At 43.9% G+C, this 20,787-nt stretch overlaps 1 protein-coding gene across 5 annotated transcripts in view; it reads left to right on the plus strand.

The window, feature by feature from the left end:
• Positions 1-20,787, plus strand: part of SFMBT2 (Scm like with four mbt domains 2) — a 230,237-nt gene that overhangs the window by 152,972 nt on the left and 56,478 nt on the right. For all 5 annotated transcript variants that reach the window (XR_003520061.2, XM_027595002.2, XM_027595005.2 and 2 more), the window contains exons 10-11: positions 6,571-6,653; positions 12,612-12,738. Coding sequence is in view for 4 of the 5 variants with exons in the window: in XM_027595002.2 (XP_027450803.2) it covers positions 6,571-6,653; positions 12,612-12,738 (210 nt within the window). In the remaining variant the exon portion in view is untranslated. The remainder of the gene's footprint in view (positions 1-6,570; positions 6,654-12,611; positions 12,739-20,787) is intronic.

Raw genomic sequence — 20,787 nt, forward strand, 5'->3', positions numbered from 1 at the left:
CTGATGGGGACTGGGCGTTTTATAATAGGCTCAGTCCCTACTGCTCTGCTCTCTGGAGCCTGTGGATGTTTCCCACCCTCGTGAGCTCCGGATGTTCACTGGACTGGTCAGCTCTGCCTTTGTGGCCCTCATGGTTTTTTGGCATCTGGAGATTTTCTTCTCTGTTGAGCTTTGTAATTATTTTTATTATTACTATATTTCATTTGGCATCTGAGAGGGTCCTTCTTATTACTGGATTTGGAAGTTTATTCTCATTTCTAGCTTTCTGATTGGTTCTTGAACAGAAATTCGCTTTTGACTGAAAAGAGTTGGGGGAGTAAAACTGGGTCATTTTTTTTATATCAGAAAATATTTCCGGTGGTTGGAAACGGCATCCCTCCTGTTGACTTATTCCTCAGTGTCGTCGTTCAGGATTCCTATATGGCTTTGCCATTGGCTGATACTTATATGATGTTAGGCTCCATCCTGGGGACATGTCCACATCTCCTAACATTATGTGTATGACTCAGGTTAATATCTGGGGTATGCTCCCAAACAGAGAAGTGTATTACGTGTCATCTTGTCACCTATACGTGTTAAATACGTTCAGCGTTGGTTTATTCTAGAAGATAAGGAAACTGGAACAGCTCGGGTTTATACTAACTTGACTTATTTGTTTCCATCCTTTTCCCTTATTTTCCGTGGTTCTTTCCCCCCTGCATTATTTCCGTTAATGTAAACACAGAAGAATTCAGTTGGAAATGAATGGGTGAATTTTAAAGATCTGCATCAGGGAGGACTTTACGGAATGTCAGCGGAGGGAATGAGGGGGCTGGAAGACTTGAGGGCGGGGGCGGGGGGGGACATGTGGGTGAAAAAAGGGCTTTAGGCAGTTACGAGCGTCTTTGCCTTCTTGCCTGTGAGCTGTGTGCAGACTCGTGCGTGGGTGGAACTGAGAGATAGTTGGGAAGCCTGGCTCAGGAGGCGGCAGACTGGTGCCTGGGGCTGTGCCTGCCCCCCGACGTCTGTGGTCTTGCTTCCTCACCTGTGCGGTGTGGACGTGCCTCCTACATCTACACATCAGCCCTATGAACGTGCTCTGAGGTGGACCTCTCCCTATGGGGCTGTGTGTTCTTCAGTCAGTGTGGTGGGCGTCTTCCGAGCTTTCTTTGCACGTTCTCCATGTCTCCCTCCATCCCGGAGTCCCGTTCCCACATGGTGTGTGTGTCCTTCTCTGTACCTGCTGAGGCAGGTGACCGCTGAACCTAGTTCATCCTCATGTTACCCTCAACGGCCAGCAACCTGGAGACTCATGGGGAAAAGTGACTGAATTAAATGCATTTCCTTGTTTGAGAAAGTGCTACTACTTTTTAGGACTTCCAATTGTTTTGTTAAATATTTTCTTTTAAAGATTTTCTTTATTTATTTGACAGAGAGAGACAGGGAGAGAGAGAGCGAGAGCGAGCACGAGTAGGGGTAGAGGCAGAGGGAGAAGCAGACTCCCCGCCGAGCAGGGAGCCCGATGCGGGGCTCGATCCCAGAACCCTGGGATCATGACCTGAGCCGAAGGGAGAGGCTTATCCGACTGAGCCACTCAGGTGTCCCTTAGAGACTATTTTTTTTTATTTATAGATTTAGTAACACATTCATTCTTTAAAATTTGGAGAAAAAGGAGAGAAGCTTCCTATCCTGAAGAAACAGCTTTTGGTGTATATTGTTTTAGATTTCTGTTTCCCAGAATATGTAACTTTGTGTATGGATTTAATTATTTTATACACACTAATTTGCCACTTACATGCCAAAATGTCTCCTACTTTAAATGACGGGAAAATTCCGTGATTTGCAGGTAAATAAATGACTTAAACACGTCCCTGTTGTTTGTGTGCATTGTTCTCGTCTGCTTTGATGCATAAGATGTTTGCACGGCATCCTATTATTTCTGTAGGATGCTCCATAGTGGAATTACTGCTTTGTTCTCACCCCAGCGCACTCTGACCAGCCCTACAGTACCCCCTCCTTCCTCTTTCTAGAACATTCCAGACATGCTCCTGGAATTTCCCAGTTGTTGGTCCCTCCCCCTGGCCTGCCCTTGCCCCACATGGCCGCAAGTCTTGCTTCTTCAGTTCCTCAGACTTTCAGCTTTTCCTCAAGACTTCTCTGCTTCTCTCTATAACGCTCTGATCATCTTTTTACATTTGTGCATTATGTGTCTTCTCTCACTGAAATGTAAGCTTGCCTGGATAAGGGTTTTTGCTGGTTTTGTTCACTTCTGCATGCCTAGTACTAGAACCGTACCTGGCATGGAGCATGCACTTAATACGCGCTTTTCAATGACTGATTATGTGAATGAGCAAATGGCTAGTGGAGAGTAGACACCTCCTTAAAGATTTTGACACATTGCGCAATTGGCATCTGCAGCGGTTTTTTGAGTTCTATGCCAACCAGAAATGCATAAAAGCACCTGTTTTCCAACAGACTTTGCAGTGGTAGATTCTTACTATTATCTTTCATTTTGCCAGTCAGGTAAATGGCAAAGATGATATTCTATTGCTAATGGTATTTTTGAAGATTGTACAATTTTTTTTCCATATTCACTCAGCGTAGAGGAGCAGCTCTTACTCTCTGTGTCTAAACCACCATGATTATATGAGGTTGTCATGATTCATTTGCTGGTGCTGAGGAGAATCCTAACTTCCTGTAGGAACTGGATAAACTCAGGATTCTGTTAGCAAATGAGAAGCTGGAGGTTGGCTCTTGGGAGCTGGTCGTGGTGTATCCCACATGCTGAATTAGCTCTTGATTGATTGACTAGTGCCTTATCTTTTAAAATGGAGCAAAGGTGCTACACTTTCAAATAATTTTTATTGAAATAATTTATGATCATTATTGAAAACTTGGAAAATACAAAGAGATAGAAGAAAAAAATAGCCACAAGTCCCACCATCCAGATAACTATGTTGATATTTACCATTACTAAGTTTTCCTTACATTTCCTCTGGTCTTTTTCTTTGCATACTTTTATATAAATTTGACAATTCTATACATGTTTGTGCCAGGCAGTCTTTCCATCTAAACCTATAGCAATAATGTTTTCATACATATATATATTTTTTTTACAAACTATGTGCAATTTCCCCTATGATTCACATGGACCTTGGATGAGTTTCCTATCCCTTCTGATTTGGGGATGTAAAGTGGTCTCCATCCCCAGAATTACCAATAATAATGCCGTTGTAGCTTAATGTAGGATACTTTTTCAGCTTTTAGGATTGTTTTTAAATTGTTGTGAAATTGTTGTCAAAGCTCCTGAAGATTTTTACTGCCACATTGTTTTCTAAAAGGATTATCCACTTGCAGGACCAATAGTAATGTTTGCAAGTGGGGCTGTTTTGTGTCAATTAATTTGTATCACAAGGAAATGGGTCATGGACCTGTTCTCTTTTGGACCCGTAACAGTTGGAACTTCGTTCAGAATAAACACTGATAAAGCTCCAGTGGCCATGGTTCAACAGTCCCCTGGGGCAGCTTGTTGCAGATTTTAATAGCCCCAGGGGTTTTGATTTCCTTTTATTTTCTTTTCCCCTCTGCTGTTTTCCTCCGTCCTGGGTTTACAACATGGTTTTCTAGCCACAGTTAAGCCTCAGTACTTCTTGTTCTGTCTTTGTTGATTAATGAGTATAATTGACCCCTGTTGTCTCTATTATACAAACCAGAGCAATTTGTTTTTATGTAACAGTTATATTCTGGGCTGTCACAAAACTGCCTTACAAAGAGCGAGCTCATTATCAGCCTGAAGGAAAAGAGTTTTAAGTGATGAAGGGAATAAAGGTCCCCAAGAGGAGGAGGAGAAGTCTAGGCTGTTCAAATGTTCAAGGAAATGAAGAGCTCTGGGGGCAAAATCATCCATTGTTGCATAGGTACCCAGCAAGACTTGGTTATATCTTAAAATTATTAGATTAAAAATGGCTCCCCATAGAGAGAGTCTGGAAGACTGGATATAGAAGGGTTGAATGTAGGTCTAAGAAACCATAGAGCAGGATATTTGATGGAGTGGGTTGAAGCCCCTGGGAAGTTCATGGTTATAAACATGATTATAGAAAGCCCAGCTAAATGCCTCTGTAGGGGGAGTAGAGGTGACTTCTATGTTAGAAAGTTTTATCTGACCATAAAGAATACCCAGATTTCCATGGTATATCAGAAAGTGGCTTGTTATTCATCTATATTTTTTTTCCTATTTCCCTTCTTCCCCCCATGATCTTGATGAAATTTTTGTCAGCTCGCGAAAGTAACTAAGCAGCAGAGGTCCAGGGAAGAGACATCGAAACGGAATGAGATCTTGGCCTTAGCGAAGTCGGTCTGCCACAATCCTAAACAAATGGGGTCCTTCTGTTGCAGGATTCATCTTCAGCTGTTCCATGGAGAGCTTTTAGGAATTACCTTGTTTCATAACCTTTTTTTATCTACCCTGCCACACTTTTTTCATAGGAGAAGAGGAAGGAATTAACCACAGAAGGAAGGGGGAAAAATCCTAAGTAGCCACAGTAAAATAATGAATAATGGTGACTGAATTACGAAATGCAACAGCTAGAGGTGCCTTAAAGACCTTCCCTTTGTTTTGTGAATAAGGGAAGTCAAGCACAGAAGATGCCATTTGCTTTCGCCTTGTTTCACCCAGTTCCTGGTGGAGCTGGCTCTAAAACCCCAGATGTCCTCCTTTTATACGTTGCGTAGATTCTCAGCATTTTGAGCTGTCTTTTGGCACATTCTTCTGTTCTTAGACATTAATGTAAAGATTTGATCCAAAACAGCTCCAGAGAAACCATTCTCAAAGTGTAGGTTTTATTAATTGTAAAGAAACTTGCATTATCTTGTCTAAAACATGTTTTGTTTGTAAGTGTTCAGAAAAAAGTTGGTTTGGTCCCTTCCAGAAACCTCTGTTGAGGGGGTCCCTTCTAGAAACCCCTACCGGAAATCTCCATCTGGCTCTGGAGAGAGGGGTTTGGGGGCAAGGGCAGGTGGAAAAACTTTCAGAATCTCTTTGAAACTCTCTGGAAAGAGTACAGCATCTCAAAACTATAAGACTTTTTGTCTCCTTGTTGGAAAGAAATGAGTTGTCGTCAGCCTTTATAGAATGACAGGCATGTCTTAGGAAGAAAGGGGGGTACTTCTGCCACTGATGGTCAGCAGGGGATGGGAGGGCCAAGGGTCAGGCCCTGGACCAGAGGAGGACAGGTGCCTTCTTGGTTAACCCCATTCCCATCTTCTGAAGAAACTGGGTAAATTGAGCTTCTTTAATGAAAAGAAAATACTACCTTGTACTTGGGAGTACAAATGGAGGTAGGAGGCAACTGGTATCTTGACTTTCTTCAAAGAAGAATTTCTGGAGTCACTCTGCAGCTGTGGGATTTAGTAACTACAAGTCCCCATGTTAAGTGAATTTGCAGCTGTAGGATTTACGATGATATGGGGAAGAGAAAATGGGGACTTGGCTCAAAAACATACTTAAGAACTCCCTTGTGGATTTATTTTCCATTAAACCCATCAAGAGAGAACACTCAAGTGAAGGTTATGGTGACATTTTACAGTTTCCGTTTATCCCAACTGGTACTACACTCTTCGCTTTCATTGCTGTCCTTTGTTCACGGGAAATGCAAATGACACTCATAGGAAGAGGTGTTGTGCTATCCAGCTTAAACCGTATACCCAGTGCTGTGCTTATTTTATGATTTGGAACCGTTTTCTCTTCCCACGACCTTCCCAAGACCTTCTCCCATGTCTTGTCATGGTGGTCATGACGGATATACTCTTAATTGTGCCCCTCCTGCCACGTGAAATGAATAAAGAAGGGCAAAAAAATGACTGTGGTAAGATCTGTATTGCATTAAGTTTAGTATGTAGGAATAAATGTTTCTCGAACCCCTCCCTCCGTGTCTCTGATGTGTCCCCAGAGCCTCGCCCCGAGAGGCCCGTCTTTGCCGATTTCTCGATTTCCTTTCTCCTCCGCAGTGTGATCCTAAAGCAGGACTGCTGTTGCCCCTTGTGCCTTTCGAGGCTTTCTCGGGAAAGCCTCAACTCCTTGTTCCCTATTTGTTCTACCTTCTGTTACTCTTTCAAAAACCATCCCCCGGGTGGTGTTTTCCAATAAAGTCTCATGGTTTCCACGAAGATACGGAGAAGCAAGTTCACGTGAGCTCAGGGTTTACGTGGAGGGAGGTATTCCTGTATATTTCTGCAAATGCATTGTGCGGTTGTGTGGTGTACAATATCCTGTCTCGCAGGTTCTCCTCCAAAGCAGATCTGTCCCCCCTCCCCCGGCATGTGCCGATGTGGGTAAATTCCACCCTTTACTTAGTTTCAGGCCCCACATTATGATAATGATGGTATACCTTATCAGAATTTAGTACTTTACATTTTCCCACATGCTCCTTAGGAAATCTGACATGCTGGCCGGAATAGGAGAGGACTTCACCGTTTGGGGGCCCTATTCTTGGACCGCTTATTATTTTAATCAGTGACACACACTAAAGCTGTTCATTTGTTCTGAGCTTTAGCCTGAGGAACGCTGTTTTGTCTGTGTTTCATCCTGTACAGGTTACTCTGGCCAGGACTTCGACTGGGCAGATTATCACAAGCAGCATGGGACAGAAGAAGCACCTCCCTTCTGCTTCAGAAATGTAAGGAGCTTGGTTCTTGCGACTCCTTTTATCCTAGATTGTTCACTGTAATTTTTGTAAGTTGCTTTCTATTCCTGAGCAAGATGAGAGTGCTGCTGTGTGCCACAGGATCGTAAAGCTTTTGTAGTTTTGAAAAAGTGCTCTTTCAGGTTGTGTATCAGTGTGACTCTGGGCCGTAGTAACAGATCCACCACTAAATGTATGGTGGTTCTGGATAAGGTCAGTCAGTTCTCACTTACGGAAGGGTCCAGTCTGTTCCTGATGAGTGCATGCCTCCGGTGAGCCTTTGGCTTCATCATCTGAATCTAGTGAGCAGGTAAGGAAAGAGGTGAAGGGGAAGCTAGTCTTACTTCTAAACACTGTAGCTGGTATTGACATGTTACTCCATTCACCTTCCATTGGTGAGACCCAGTCCCTAGGCCACACCTGCCATGAATGAGGCTAGGAAATGTGCCATGGCCGACTGGCTTTTTGCAGCCAAGAGTCCATACTAAGTCAGCCAGAAGTCCATACTATAGAGAAAGGAGGACACGTTACATATGCACTTGCTGTGTGAAGTATACTGTTGATAAACCCATTGATAGGAGATTCTCTGCTCTTGAGGTATAATCTCAATATATATGATCATCAACTTCTTTTCCTGGATTACTTCAGTAAGATGCTAGTCCAGCAGTTCTCTGCTTTGCTTACTTTAAGCCACTCCTTGGTTCAAATAGAGCTGTTGGCCTGATGGCACGTAAAAGAGCACTGTTGTGAGTCTGTGTGTGTGTGTTCACACACGTGTACTTGTTTAGTTATAGGAGTTGGTGGTATAAAGTCGCTTATAAATTATTCATTGAAACCTTATCAACCCTAGGAACTATGAAAAGGGATCTGGATTATTATTTCTGTTTTGAGAATGAGGCGTAAATATATAGCCTCCTGTGTTAAACATGCATTTAGTTATGAAAGTTAATTCTTTATGCTAAAAAAAAAAAAGACTCAGTCTTCCAGTCGGGGACTGCAGGTAGTACAGTGTGGACAGCCCCCAGATCAGAGACTTTTTCTGGGCATGTGCTCCTAGAGCTGCTGATTCCTTGACTCCCCCCTTTTAATTTGTACTACGGGGCTAACAGCAGACGAGAACTAAGAGGGAGAGGGGTTGGCTTCATAGAGAAGCTCAATAGTGAGCATAAGTCAGAGGTGGATTTTGAAGAATGAAGTAGGTTGATCAGCGGGCCAGCTTGTACTTACATATGTGGAAACACATCAGCGGCAGAGCTGGAAAGCAGGGCTCCTGAAATGACCAAAGGGACTTTCTTCTGGCTGACACTGCGTTTGCACAAAGGTGGTTTTTCTGCAGCGTGGAAAGATCTCTGTGGTGAGTTGAGGTGGTAGCACGGAGACACTGTGGAGGCATGCCACCATGAGGATAGCCGGGGGTCAGCTCCCGGGGCTTATCAAGTCCCAGTGCGTCTGCCTAGACTTTTTACCATAGTGACATCACTTGTCACAGAGTCCTGGCCTCGTTGCCTTTCACTTAGGATCGTGGAAATACTTATCAAAACATCCCCAAACCCCTCTGGAGTTGTGCTTTCTACCTGACAAAAGAAATATTCCTTCCCTGCCTCTCCAGCCTTGGGAGGGAGGAGAATCCTGACGTGTCCCCTAGTTTTGGAGGTGGGGAGTTGTTTCTTCTCTGACAACACAGTTCCACCACAGCTGCTTTCCATCCGTCCGTCTTCTGCTCCCGTTCCGTCAGCAGCTGGCTATGTGCAATTTAATCGTGGAGCAAGCAGCCACATCCCCAGGTGGCCTCTGAGCTTTCAGGATTTAGCTACCAAGATGAAATCTCTTTTAATGAATATGCTGGCATATTCATTAGGAATGCACTTGTTACAAATATGGCCCGCTTTGTTTCTGGCCCTCCGTTTATTTAATCGACAGGATTGTTATCTGCCTGTAGGCATGTGCATTGCATTACCGGTGCTTTGCTGAATTTTGTTAGCTCGCTACAAGTGCTCTTTAATGGAATGCTTATTATGAATTCATTTTTTTAATCACACATCTTGTGTGTACTAGAGGAGGGGTGGTGTGGAAGTGGATTTCCCGGGGGATGTTTAACAATCAGAGGCAGTGCTGAAATGGATTGACACAGCCAAATGCTTAGTAAAATAAACTCACAGGTAACAGTTTTGCTATTGATCTTTATAAATTACCCTCAAGCAGTGAGTTGAAACGAAAATATGTTATGCGGTTGTGGCTTTCCCTTATTAAGTAGGATAAAATGCATTTTGACTTACTTAGAGGCTTTTCAGGCAGCCTATCGAGTCATATTATCAAAAAGGAGCTCAATACGTAATATGTGTGGATGAGGCAGGATGACTTGCAGAAAAATAACCCACCTAGAATTTCTGTGTTTCCTATTTCCAAAGAACCATAAAGGAAAAGTGCAAATTGCTTTCTCAACATACACTGGATAATTTTGTTCTGGTTAGATAAAGGTGTAATTGCATTTGCAACTTAACCTGTATAAAAAGAGATGTGAATGTGAATAACCTTAGTGTCTTCCCATGGGTCACGTAAGGAGGTAATTGCTGTTATTTACAGGAACCTGTTAATCTCAGTTTATTTATTTCAAAATAGATATAGTAATGTAATGTCTGGTTGAAATTTATAGTAGTGGATGATTTTGGAAAATCTTATATTTATTTAAAAATAATGCTAGGAGGGAGTTTTGCTTTTAGTATTGGCTGAGCTCATGCTGAATTGATCCTCTGGCAAATAGCAACTATAGACTCTGGACAGGATACCAAAACAACTACCTTGGGTGTGTGGAGAATGAACAGAAGTGAGCAGATCTGGAGGGGAGCAGATGCTTGGAAGGAACATTATGGGGTGATTGTGTGATTTTTTGTTTCAGACTTTTTTTGACAGTTGACAACGTATGAGATGACAAAACCAGTGATATAAAAATTACAGTCTTTCTGGCCTGATGAACCAGATAATGGAATTTGGGCAACTGCAACTGTTGGAAAGTGAGAAGAGTCTCAGATGGGGAAGAGCCAGGCGAGGGAAGCACAGATTCTGTATATAAACTCTGCTTAAATTTTTGGCTGATCCTTGGATTGTGTATTTTCCAGGCAAACTTCCAGGCAGCCTAGTTAAGGACGGAAGACTGAGCTGAGGTTTGAGCTCCTTCTCAGGAGACAGAGTGTGTAGTTTGAGTCCAGACAAGTTAATTGCTTGCTTAAAACAGAAAACCACACTCTTGGGAAGAACATAACACAATCCAGAGTCTCTACCACATAACATTTTAAACATCCAGACTTCAGAGTTGCTTAGCCCATGAAGAAATGTGAAAATTCTCAGTAGAAAAGATAATCAACAGAGACCAAACCCAACATGACCCAGATGTTGGAAGTAGAAGACACGTATTTTAAAGCTCCCATTAAAACTAAGCTCGGTCCAAAGCAGTGATTCCCAAAGTGTGGTCCTTAGGCCAGCAGCTCCAGCATCACCTGGGAACTTGTTGGAAATACAAATTCTGTGGCCTTACCTCAAATCAAATGAATCACAAACTTTGGGGTAGGGCACAGCAGTCCATTTTTAAAAGGTTCTCCAGGTGATTCAGCTGTACCCTAACATTTGAGAAGGAAAATATGAATGAGAAGGTAGGAAGTGCCAGAAGAGAAGTAGAAGGTGTAAAAAAGAGAAATTCTAGGACTGAAAAATAAAATACCTAAAATAAGCAAATTCATTGGAAGGGCTTCCTAGCAGAATGGAGGTGACAGGGGAAGGAGTTGATGATTTTGATCCTATCTGAAGAACCGAGAGAAAAAGAAGCTTGAGTGTGGGGAACGAGAACAGAATCTCAGGGACCTGAGGGATGATATCATGTGTAGTTGGAGACCCAGAAGAAATGGCCACAGAGACTGTGGAAGAAAAAATATACGAAGAAACAATGCCCAAAAGTTACCAGAGTAGCTGGAAGTACTAAATGCACAGGTTCAGGAACCTCTGTGGGCGCCAAGTTTGTATAAATACGAAGAAGCCCAACCTAGTCAAACTGCTCATAACCAGACATAAAGAGAAAAATGTTGAAAGCATCCAGAGAGAAAATGATAGATCCCAAAGAGAGGAACAACAGTTTGAATGACAGTGAACTTCACATCATAGACAGGGACACCAGAAGACAGCAAACCACTGTTTTTAGAGTACTGAAAGAAATAAACCACCAAAGCTAATGCTTCCTGAGTGAAGAAACAGACACTTCACCATGGAAGATAGACAAATGACAAAGAAACATGTGAAAAAATGCTCAAGTCATTAGCAGTAGGGAAGATGCAAGTTAAAGCTGTGATTAGCGAACATGGGACACCTATTAAGATATTAAAATTGGAAAACGTGGCAATACCAAGTGCTGGTGAGGATGTTTAGCCACTGGAATGTTGCACGCTGCTGTTGGAAATGTAATGTGATATATGGAAACTAATTTGGTGGTTTCCTAGGAAGTTAAACATACATTTACCATGTGGTCCAGCAATTCCATATTTAGAGAAATGAAAGCTGCGTTATAGGCTGCATTGTATTCCCCCCAAATTCATACAATGAAAGTCCTAGCCCGTAGTACCTCACAATGTGACTGTATTTGGAGTTAGAGTTTTTGAAGAGATAATTAAGGTAAGGTGAGGCCATATGGGTAGGCCTTAATCCATCCAGTATGATTGGTGTCCATATGAGACGTGATAATTAGGACGCAGACTGTGTACATGGAGGAAAGACTGTTTGGAGACAGAAAAGGTGGCTGTCTCAAGCCAAGGAGAGCGTCCTCAGAAGAAACCAACCCTGCTGACGCCTTGATCTCAGACTTCCAGCCTCTGGAACAGCGAGATAAATTTTTATTGTTAAAGCCACCCAGTGTGTGTTATTTTGTTATGGCATTCATTACAAGCAGACTAATAGACGCTGTTCACACAAAAACTTGTGCTTGAGTGCTTATAGCGGCTTTATTCACAATCACCAGAAATGAGACACAGCTCGAATGTCCTTCAACTGGTAAGTGGACGGGACTGTGGCATAGCTGTAGAAACTACTCAGCAGTAAAATAGGACGAACTACCCGTTTGTGCAGTAGCATGGATGAATCCCAAATGCATTTTGCTTCAGTGGAAGAAGCAAGACTGCACAGTGTATGGATCCGTTGATGTGATCTCATGGAAAAAAGCAAAACTCTAGGAACAGAAGACAGGTCCATGGTCCTGAAATTGGGAGTCTGGGAGGGATTGATCATCAAAGATCCAGTGCAAAGGTGTTTTGGAGGTGAAGGGACTGCTCTGCGTGCTGATTGAGGTTATGGCCGCAAGACTATATGCGTTTTCTCTAACAGCCGACCTTCAGGGAACACGGCAGCAAAAATAATGAATGTTCCTATGTGTAAATTTTTTAAAAAGTGAATTGAGAAAGTAAATAAAAGCCAAAAACCACAAATGTAAAATAAAGACAATTTCAGGTAAAACTATGGGAATTCGCCACCAGCAGACCTGCACTAGAAACCGCGCTAAAGAATGTTTTTCAGGCCGAAGGAAATGATGCCAGATGGAGACTCAGGCCGACTCCTCACACCCATGGATATGCCCAGGCGTGCTGTGAGTGAGGAATACAGTGAAGGAAGAAGACATGATGTGCACCTCTGTGACTGTGTGGAAGTCAGGGCGCATGCAGGACTGTCAAGAGAACGTATCCTCTCCTTCAACAGATAGTAGTAGGCATCTGCTTTGTACCAGCAGAGCTGTAATTCTGGGATCAAGGGAGGTCATGGTTCTTTTCCGACCAATGGTGGGAAAGCCCGTTTGTCTGATGGATGAGCTCTCTGCCGGTGCGCGCGTGCCCGGGCATCCCCGCTTCGCCTGCGGGCCACTCTGTTGCTGCACCTGCTGCATTGTCCTCTGGCTCAGTGTCCGTTCTCTCTCTCTTTCAGACATCATTCAGTCGGGGTTTCACGAAGAACATGAAACTTGAAGCCGTCAACCCCAGGAACCCAGGAGAGCTCTGCGTGGCCTCTGTTGTCAGTGTGAAGGGGAGGCTGATGTGGCTTCACCTGGAAGGTACGCTGGGTTCACAGCCGTCCTGGAGAGCTTACGGTCCGTCTGGAAATGGCAGGGTACACGTGGTGCTTCTCCAAAATAACCCCTTCTGCTTTCTTTTCATTTAAACAGATCTTAAATTATTCAGTGTTCTTAAATAAGCGAAACTAATCAAATACAAATTTGTTCAGAGGCTCTCATCTTAACTAATAATTTCATGAAATGAGATACTGGTGTGATAATTATGTTTGGAACACAGTGGTCTTTTTACATCTATGATTATAAAAGCTAATGCCACAATTAAATTAATACGAGTCACTAAAACTGGTATTTGAGGTCTTGGTTATTATGAGGATAAAATTATATATTTGCATTTTAATGTGAATAACACCCTTTACTTTGGTTTCTTCCGTAGATGTTTAATTTTACCTTGAAATAGTCACTGGAGATGACTTTCTCCCCAAATATATATATTATACACAAGATTTGTTTGTTTAATGATGTTTAAACTCTCCTTTATAGCTCCTTTTTTTTAATAATTGTGCAGATAATTCAGAGAACATTATACTTTATAAGCGGAACCATGATGAGATTTTACATTGAGATAGAACACTGTATTTTTATATGTTATATTTTCAAGTGAGAAAGAATTAAGTCTCATCTGTAAGATTTTCCCATTTTTCCGTGATCTAAATTTTTTGGGTTTGTTTGTTTATCTTCATGACATTCATTAATTATTTTAAATGTATATGAAAAAACAAGACTAGTTATAAATAATAAAGTTAGCTCTCTTGGCCCATATTTTAGTCATCCTGGCATGCTCCTACCACCATTGGAACGGAAAGTTTGCAAGGTCATAGAAGTGCTAATCTCATCATCCTGTCTCTTTAGTAAGCAAGTGTAAGAAGCATCAAAAGTTCTTTTTTTTCTTGTTATGTTAGTCATCATACAGTACTGAGCTGATAATCTCGATCTCATAAATCTTGTAGTCCAAATGAGTGGGAAGGGTAGAGAACAGTGATTGTAGGTGAACATCATCTGTGTCATTAATTCCTAGAAAACTAGTTGAAAACATTACTGTGGTTTAGGATTTCAAAATCAATCAGTTTCAAAATAAAAGGAAATTCATCAAAAGTTGACTGGGGCATTTTCAAGTAAAATGGCCTCCAGTGGGAATTAGCCAAAAAGTAGACACAGGCATGATGGTGATATTTCTGCGGCCACGGGAATAGAACATGACCTTAGTTTCACTACTACATGTGACGTTGAATCAACTGCTCTTGGAAACAAAGATCCCTCCTGTGATTTCGAATCCCTGCATTAAACCTGCTGCCTAATACTGTGCTAAGCCGTGTTGCAAGATTGGGGTCTTGCTTGGCGTTACTAATTTGAAAACAAAAATGGTAGAGTTCAAAGCCCATGTTTCATCATTATGATTTAGCCCATTACCATTAAAGTTCTTTGACAGTCATTATTTATTTAGCAGTTTGTACTTCCAGAGTGCTTTACCGCTGTTAGTTACCTAACAGAGACAACAGTAAGAGCATCCTGACTTTTACAGATGGAGAAACGAAGCTAGCTAAGCTGTGAAGGTATGCCTAAGGTCAGTTTCCTTGTCCTCAACATCTTTGTTGGTTAACTCATCAGACCCCACAGCTTTCCAATTCTTAAAAAGAATGAGAAGCAGCAACATTTAGCATATACTGAACATTTTTTAGTGTATATTAACATGATAGAAATACTGTTTTTATAGCAAAGAGATGTAAGGCAGCTCACATCAGCTCTTATTCTCCAGAGTGCTTTCTTACCCTGTAGCAGTGAAATCAGCATTAGAGAGCAGATCAGAAAATAGATGGTCTATTTTTTTCCAGACCTGACACACTAAAAAAAAAAAAAAAAAATTTTTTTTTTTTTTGATAAACAGTTTGATGCATATTATCTACCTGGAATTCATGGTCAAAATCATGTGTTTGATCAAAAAAGTAAAATCCCATTTTGTTTCTTTGTTCTTATTTGAATTTTGGGGGTTTTGGGTTTTGTTCTGTTCGGGGCCTTCCTGAGTATTATTTTTCAAGTCACAATGAGCTTAGTGGCAGTTATTTCTCATTGTTTCACAGTTTTACGTATGTAGTGTTTTCTGTCCTCCGTCCTGGGAATAAATGCTGGAGATGTGCCATGGTCACTTTGTGGCTGTTAAATTATTTATATGATGATGGTGATTCTGATTATAGACCATTTATTTACTTGACACTGTAAATGTAGAAAGTACTTCATAACAATTTATTAGTTATTTTTATGCATTAAATTGATTTCAAGTATTTTTCAGCACATGGCTAATTGACCACTTTTAGGTAATTAAAATGATCATTTTTAATCTACTAGTTGACTTCTCTTGAAACCAGTTAAGTATCTGTAAAAGAGCTGATGTCGAAGAGTGGGCAGTGAACGAAATAGATGCGATTGAGGCGGTATTATTTTAGACGCATATTTGAGAAGAATTGCAGGCTCCCACAGACCGCTGATGGTTAGCAAGTGCAATTTATGATGATGGGATTTTTGTGTTTTAGAGAGGACATTGTAATGCTTTCTCTCTTGTGTTAATACTCTGCTCAAGGTGATAATATCTACAATTATAAGCATTAGCCAGCCATGTAGTGTGAGTTGCTCTCCGTGGTAATGCCTCCAACATTGCAGCTCTGTGCTCATGCGTCTTCAGCCCCACACGCCACGTCATTTTACGTGCCTTCCAGATCATTGTCTCCCGGGATAGGGTGGGGGTCTTCCACCCGTCCTCAGGGTGCCCCACGCCCTTCCACCTGTCCTCCCCATGCTTCCGTTCCCTTCCTAAGAGGGCTTACATCTTTGCCTTCCTTGGCTTCTCTTACCCCGTTATTATTAATATTTTCCTCCTGTTCAGAAGAGATGTGATAAGCTCCATATTCCTGAATATATTACTTTTAGTCTTTTGGCTGAGGCAGAAATTTCTTTTATGCCATAAAAGGGACGGCGACCAGCAGGCTTCATTTCTGCAAAGTTATTTAACTCTTTTAAGGGATGCCACTACAGAAATTTTTGAAGAGAGCTCTGGAAGGGGACGCCAAAACCCGGTTTTGCCATTGGGAGTGCTGTTACACGTGGAAACGGGCAGGGGACTCTAGGCTGGCGTTCTTGTGCTTTGAGTGTAGGGAGGGAGGGAGGCCCTGTAGGAGTTCTTACCCACTGCTTTCAGTTCTGTTTGTTCTAAAAACAAACATGCAGAAGACCAAAAAGCAAAGATGACCCAGAATCTTCAGGTCTGTGGAGAAGTATCAGAATCTTTTTTAAAAGATTTATTCATTTATTTGTTTGAGAGTGGGAGGGAAAGAGAATGAGCAGGAGGGGCAGAGGGAGAGGGAGAATCTCAAGCAGACACCCCGCTGAGTGGCGAGCCCATCGCGGGGCTTGATCTCACGACCCTAGGATCACGACCTGAGCTGAAACCAAGAGTCAGCTGCTTAACTGATTGCACCACCCAGGCCCCCCAAGAAGTATCGAAATCTTAAGAACAGAGAGCTTTAGTCAAACCCAAATTAGGCTGTACCAGTGTCTCCTGATCCTTATTTTTTGCTGCTCTCTGAAATGAAATCCAGAGAAAATAAAATCTTTCCACACTCAGTCCCGGAGAAACATATATGTCAGTGTCAGTCTGTGAGTCTGTGCCATGTATAGCTCTGGGCGGTAGCTTCCTAGAGTTCAGCAATCCCCTCCTGTCACTGCGAGCTTCACATCCCACATCGACAAGCACGTTATATGCAGGGCTCCCCGATTTCCGCCGACGAGAGCTGTCCGGAACAGCCTGCGACTCTCGAAGTCTGAACCTCCTGTAGAATTTCAGCGGAGGAATTTGAACACAAGATGCAGTGACAGTTCAAGGATGAGTGTGAGCTCTCCTTCTCCCTTCTTGAGGAATGCGTGCACTTTGGAATGGCCCAGTGACATTTCCTGATTTATCTGATTTTCTCTTGGTTCCTTAGCTGTGGCGAGGTCAGCCTGCCTCTGCTGTTTTCCTGTCTTCCATTTGCTCTAAGTGTTAGGCCAGTGTCCTGAGCCAGGGCACCTGGGTTGTTAGGAGTGACAACCGGAAGGTGCAGACCCTTCATGTCGGGCGCGTGGACTTCCGCATGAGCCTGTTTGCTACTTTTGTGGTTTCCCTGTCCCGGTGCTTCTTATCACTTTTGTGGTTTCTCTGCTTCCTGTTTTCTAGAGAGTAAACCCCCAGCTGCCTGCCTGGGGGGAGGCATCACCTGGCTGTGCACAGTCAGCGAGGGGTTAGTGGTGGAAATGCTTCTTAGGGAGACTTGGGATCATCCGCCTCTCCTCCATTCCAGCCCAGCATCCTTTGCCTCTCAAAGGCTCCTAGTCTGTCTGCCCCGTGTCGGCACAGGGCCTAGAGGCTGTATTGGCTTGCTTCTTGCCTCCCTTGTCCTCTCACGTTGTAGAGATCTAATGAATGAGCATGTGAGCAAAACCGTGAATGAATGAGATAACATGCTAAGTAAGGTTAATGAGGTTTCTCGCTTGAGCCCCTCCATGGCAAAATTGATTCCATGAGGCATAGGGATGAGGGCCCAAACCAGGTGGGCATGGAGACTTATTTAATGGAGGGCTTAGGTGGTTCCTGTACCAGATTCCTGGAAAATTCAGTCTGTTTTGGACCAAGTGATTTTACTAGAACTGAGAATGTGCTGACCGTTCCTAGAATGGTCCCAGTTCCACAACAAAGTTTTACGTTTGTGATGAGACAGGCCCCTTTGAGATTCTGATGAAGGCATCCGACACTCAGGAAAATGCACTTGCACACGTATGCAATTTTTGATGCAACTTCAGACCATCCATGGACCCTCTCAAAACCATTCTTGGATGGGCCTCCTTGGAATTCATGGGCCCCAGATTGGAACCCCTGCAGGAGACCTTCTCAGGACATATTAATGTTAGTTCTGTTTTGTCCATGGTGTGGCTTCTAGCCATGGGTGGCTTCTTTGTTTTAAGTTAAATTATAATTTCAGTTCCTCATTTGGGCTATCTGCAGTCAGGCGCTCACTAGTCACATAAGGCTAGTGGCTACTGTTTTGGACAGCACAGTTATAGGACGTCTGTATCCTTACAGAAGGGTCTTTTGGGCAGCCCTGTTTTAGATGCTCCGCTCGAGTAAGAAGTGAGCCCCTCAGGCCTGTCGAGGCTCAGAACTCAGATTTTCTTGGGGCGTGGGGGCAGTAAAATGCAATCTTCTCTGATGAGTAGTTCAGCGCCAAGCTGTACATTTCATTTATCATCCAGGGGAAATGAGATTTTGGGACTCCGAAAACTTAGAAACTAGACGGCAAGGCTGTCTGCTCCGAGGTCGGCCAAGAAGCACAGCGTTTCGAGCAGGACGGGATTGGGCCTGGAAACGAGGTGCCTCCACGATCACCGAGAAGCCTCTTCACATCAAGGGCACCTTGGCATCTCCCGAGGGCAGGAAGCTTTAATCGCTGCTGGTCTGCCACGGGCTTCAACCACGCAGCGTGTGAGGTTACAGTGGTACCGTTGCAGCCTCTCTAGCGACCCTTAAAGCTTAAGAACAGAAATGGAAGTATGGAGTCTAGCTGTTAACAGCTGTCGCGGCTTTGCCTGCCGGCTCTGATAACTGCAGGAAAATCGCCCCCGCCTCCTGCTGTCCTCCGCGCTCCCATGGGTGGATAACCGCTGGTGGAGCCTGCTTTGTCTCTGGGATCTGTGGTGCAGGACAGTCTGGGAGTTTTGTTTCTCAGCTCTCTGTCCCCTCTTGGCAGACAGGAAGGTGGGAACTGGCGCCCAGAGCCAGTCAGCCATAACCAGCATTCTCTTTCTCTACCTCGTCATAAAAGAAAACCTGGTTTTGTGGCATATAGAATATACAAGATCTGAGATCACATAATGACACGATGGAGGTGTATTCTTTTCGTGGAGGTAGCTGGTAAACCGTTTATCACTTTTATTTTTTTACTTCTGTTTATTTTTTTAATTTAATTTAATTTTATTATGTTAATGTTAATCACCATACATTACATCATTAGTTCTTGATGTAGTGTTCCATGATTTCTTGTTCGCGTATAACACCCAGTGCTCCATGCAGTACATGCCCTCCTTAATACCCATCACCGGGCTAACCCATCCCCCACCCCCCTCCCCTCTAGAACCCTCACTTTGTTTCCTGGAGTCCACGGTCTCTCATGGTTCGTCTCCCCCTCCGACTTCCCCCCCTTCATTTTTCCCTTCCTTCTCCTAATGTCCTCCCTGCTATTCTTTATGTTCCACAAATAAGTGAAATAATAAGATAATTGACTTTCTCTGCTTGACTTACTTCACTTAGCATCATTTCCTCCAGTCCCATCCATGTGGATGTAAAAGTTGGGTATTCATCCTTTCTGATGGCTGAGGAATATTCCATTGTGTATATATACCACCTCTTCTTTATCCATTCATCTGTCGATGGACATCTCGGCTCCTTCCACAGTTTGGCTATTGTGGACATTGCTGCTATGAACATTGGGGTGCATGTGCCCCTTCCTTTCACTACATCTGTGTCTTTGGGGTAAATACCCAGGAGTGCAATTTCTGGGTCATAGGGTGGCTCTGTTTTTAATTTTCTGAGGCACCTCCACACTGTTTCCCAGAGTGGCTGCACCAGCTTGCATTCCCACCAACAGTGTAGGAGGGTTCCCCTTTCTCCACAACCTCGCCAACATCTGTTGTTTCTTGCCTTGTCCATTTTTGCCATTCCAACTGGCGTAAGTCGTTTATCACTTTTAAACAAAGCAGCGATGCGAGACACGCCTTGTTCACTCTGCTCCCGTTTGGGCCAGCAGCCAAGCGTCCGCGCGTCCGTGGGGGGATGGTGCACTTGCTGGATGGCTGGCGCCTCTCCTGGGACAGGTGTCCTGCCCTTTCTACGCACGAGTAGTGACTACCTTCCCATCTCCAGTCCTCCTCACACTCCTGCTTCCTGTTCCTCTTGCTACGAAGGTTGATATAGATTCCCCATCTCTGGCTTTGGTTGGTTGTTTTTTACTTATGATGCTTCTTCTAGTGAATTTCCCCGCAGTCACTGATGACCCCCCATCTGTAAGTGGTCCCCACCCCTTTTCCTGCTTGCAGCATTTGTCCTACATTGACCCCTCCTCAGGGCCTTGCCTCCATCTCTTTTCCAGAGTACCGGGCCAGGCAGGTTTCTCCTCCCCACAGACTCTTCCTTCAGTGAACATTCCTGGCTTTCCTTGGCTCAGCTTCCCTCACATGTAAAGTCAGAGCTCCCCGGAGGGCTTTTCTTCCCGAGTGCCGGGGTGACATCTTGTCTCTCTGTGGCTGCAGGAGCCGTTCCATGCCCACGACTCTGGCACTCGCGGCAGACCCGCACACAGCTCCCAGCGCTAGCTGCCGGCATAGCATCCCCACGCAGACACCGGCGTCCCCCAACCAGATGTCACTGTTGTTAGCCCGACGTTTGCCGGCTCGAGTTTCCCTGTGACCCCCGTGAGAAGCCAGCACGTGGCCACCCGCAGCCATGACCGGGGCATCCCCTCAGCGCGCAGTGCCCCTGCCCAGCTCGGTCTTCGAGTGTCCCGGCTGCCCTCTGTCCCAGGTCTTCATCCCTTCATCCTACAGTTCTCCCCTCGCTGCTGCTCTGCCTGCCCTCACAGGGCCCTGAGTTCGCTTCGTAAGCTTGCAGCCATTGCCTTCCTGCTCATTCTCGGTTTGTCCGTATGTCTCCCGGAGTCAGGACTCCTGTTCCACCACGTGCATTCGGCAGCCCCCTCCTGACACTATGTCCTCTTCCTAGATGTGTGATCTTGAGTACTTTCTGGGTTTGAAACCTCTTTTCTTACTTGTACAACTGTATAAAATATATATAATCGTGGATCCTGCTTTGCAGGATGGTGGTGGAGATTGGCGGAGGGAATTGGCATCTGTGAAGTCTATGGTTTACTAAGAGCTTAGGAAGAGGAGGTGGCTGATGAGCACATGGAAAGGCAGCCCCTTGTCACATCAGCTCTGCCTCCCCGCCCAGAGCCT

Source organism: Zalophus californianus, chromosome 9 (assembly GCF_009762305.2).
Source record: "Zalophus californianus isolate mZalCal1 chromosome 9, mZalCal1.pri.v2, whole genome shotgun sequence".
NCBI lineage: Eukaryota > Metazoa > Chordata > Mammalia > Carnivora > Otariidae > Zalophus > Zalophus californianus.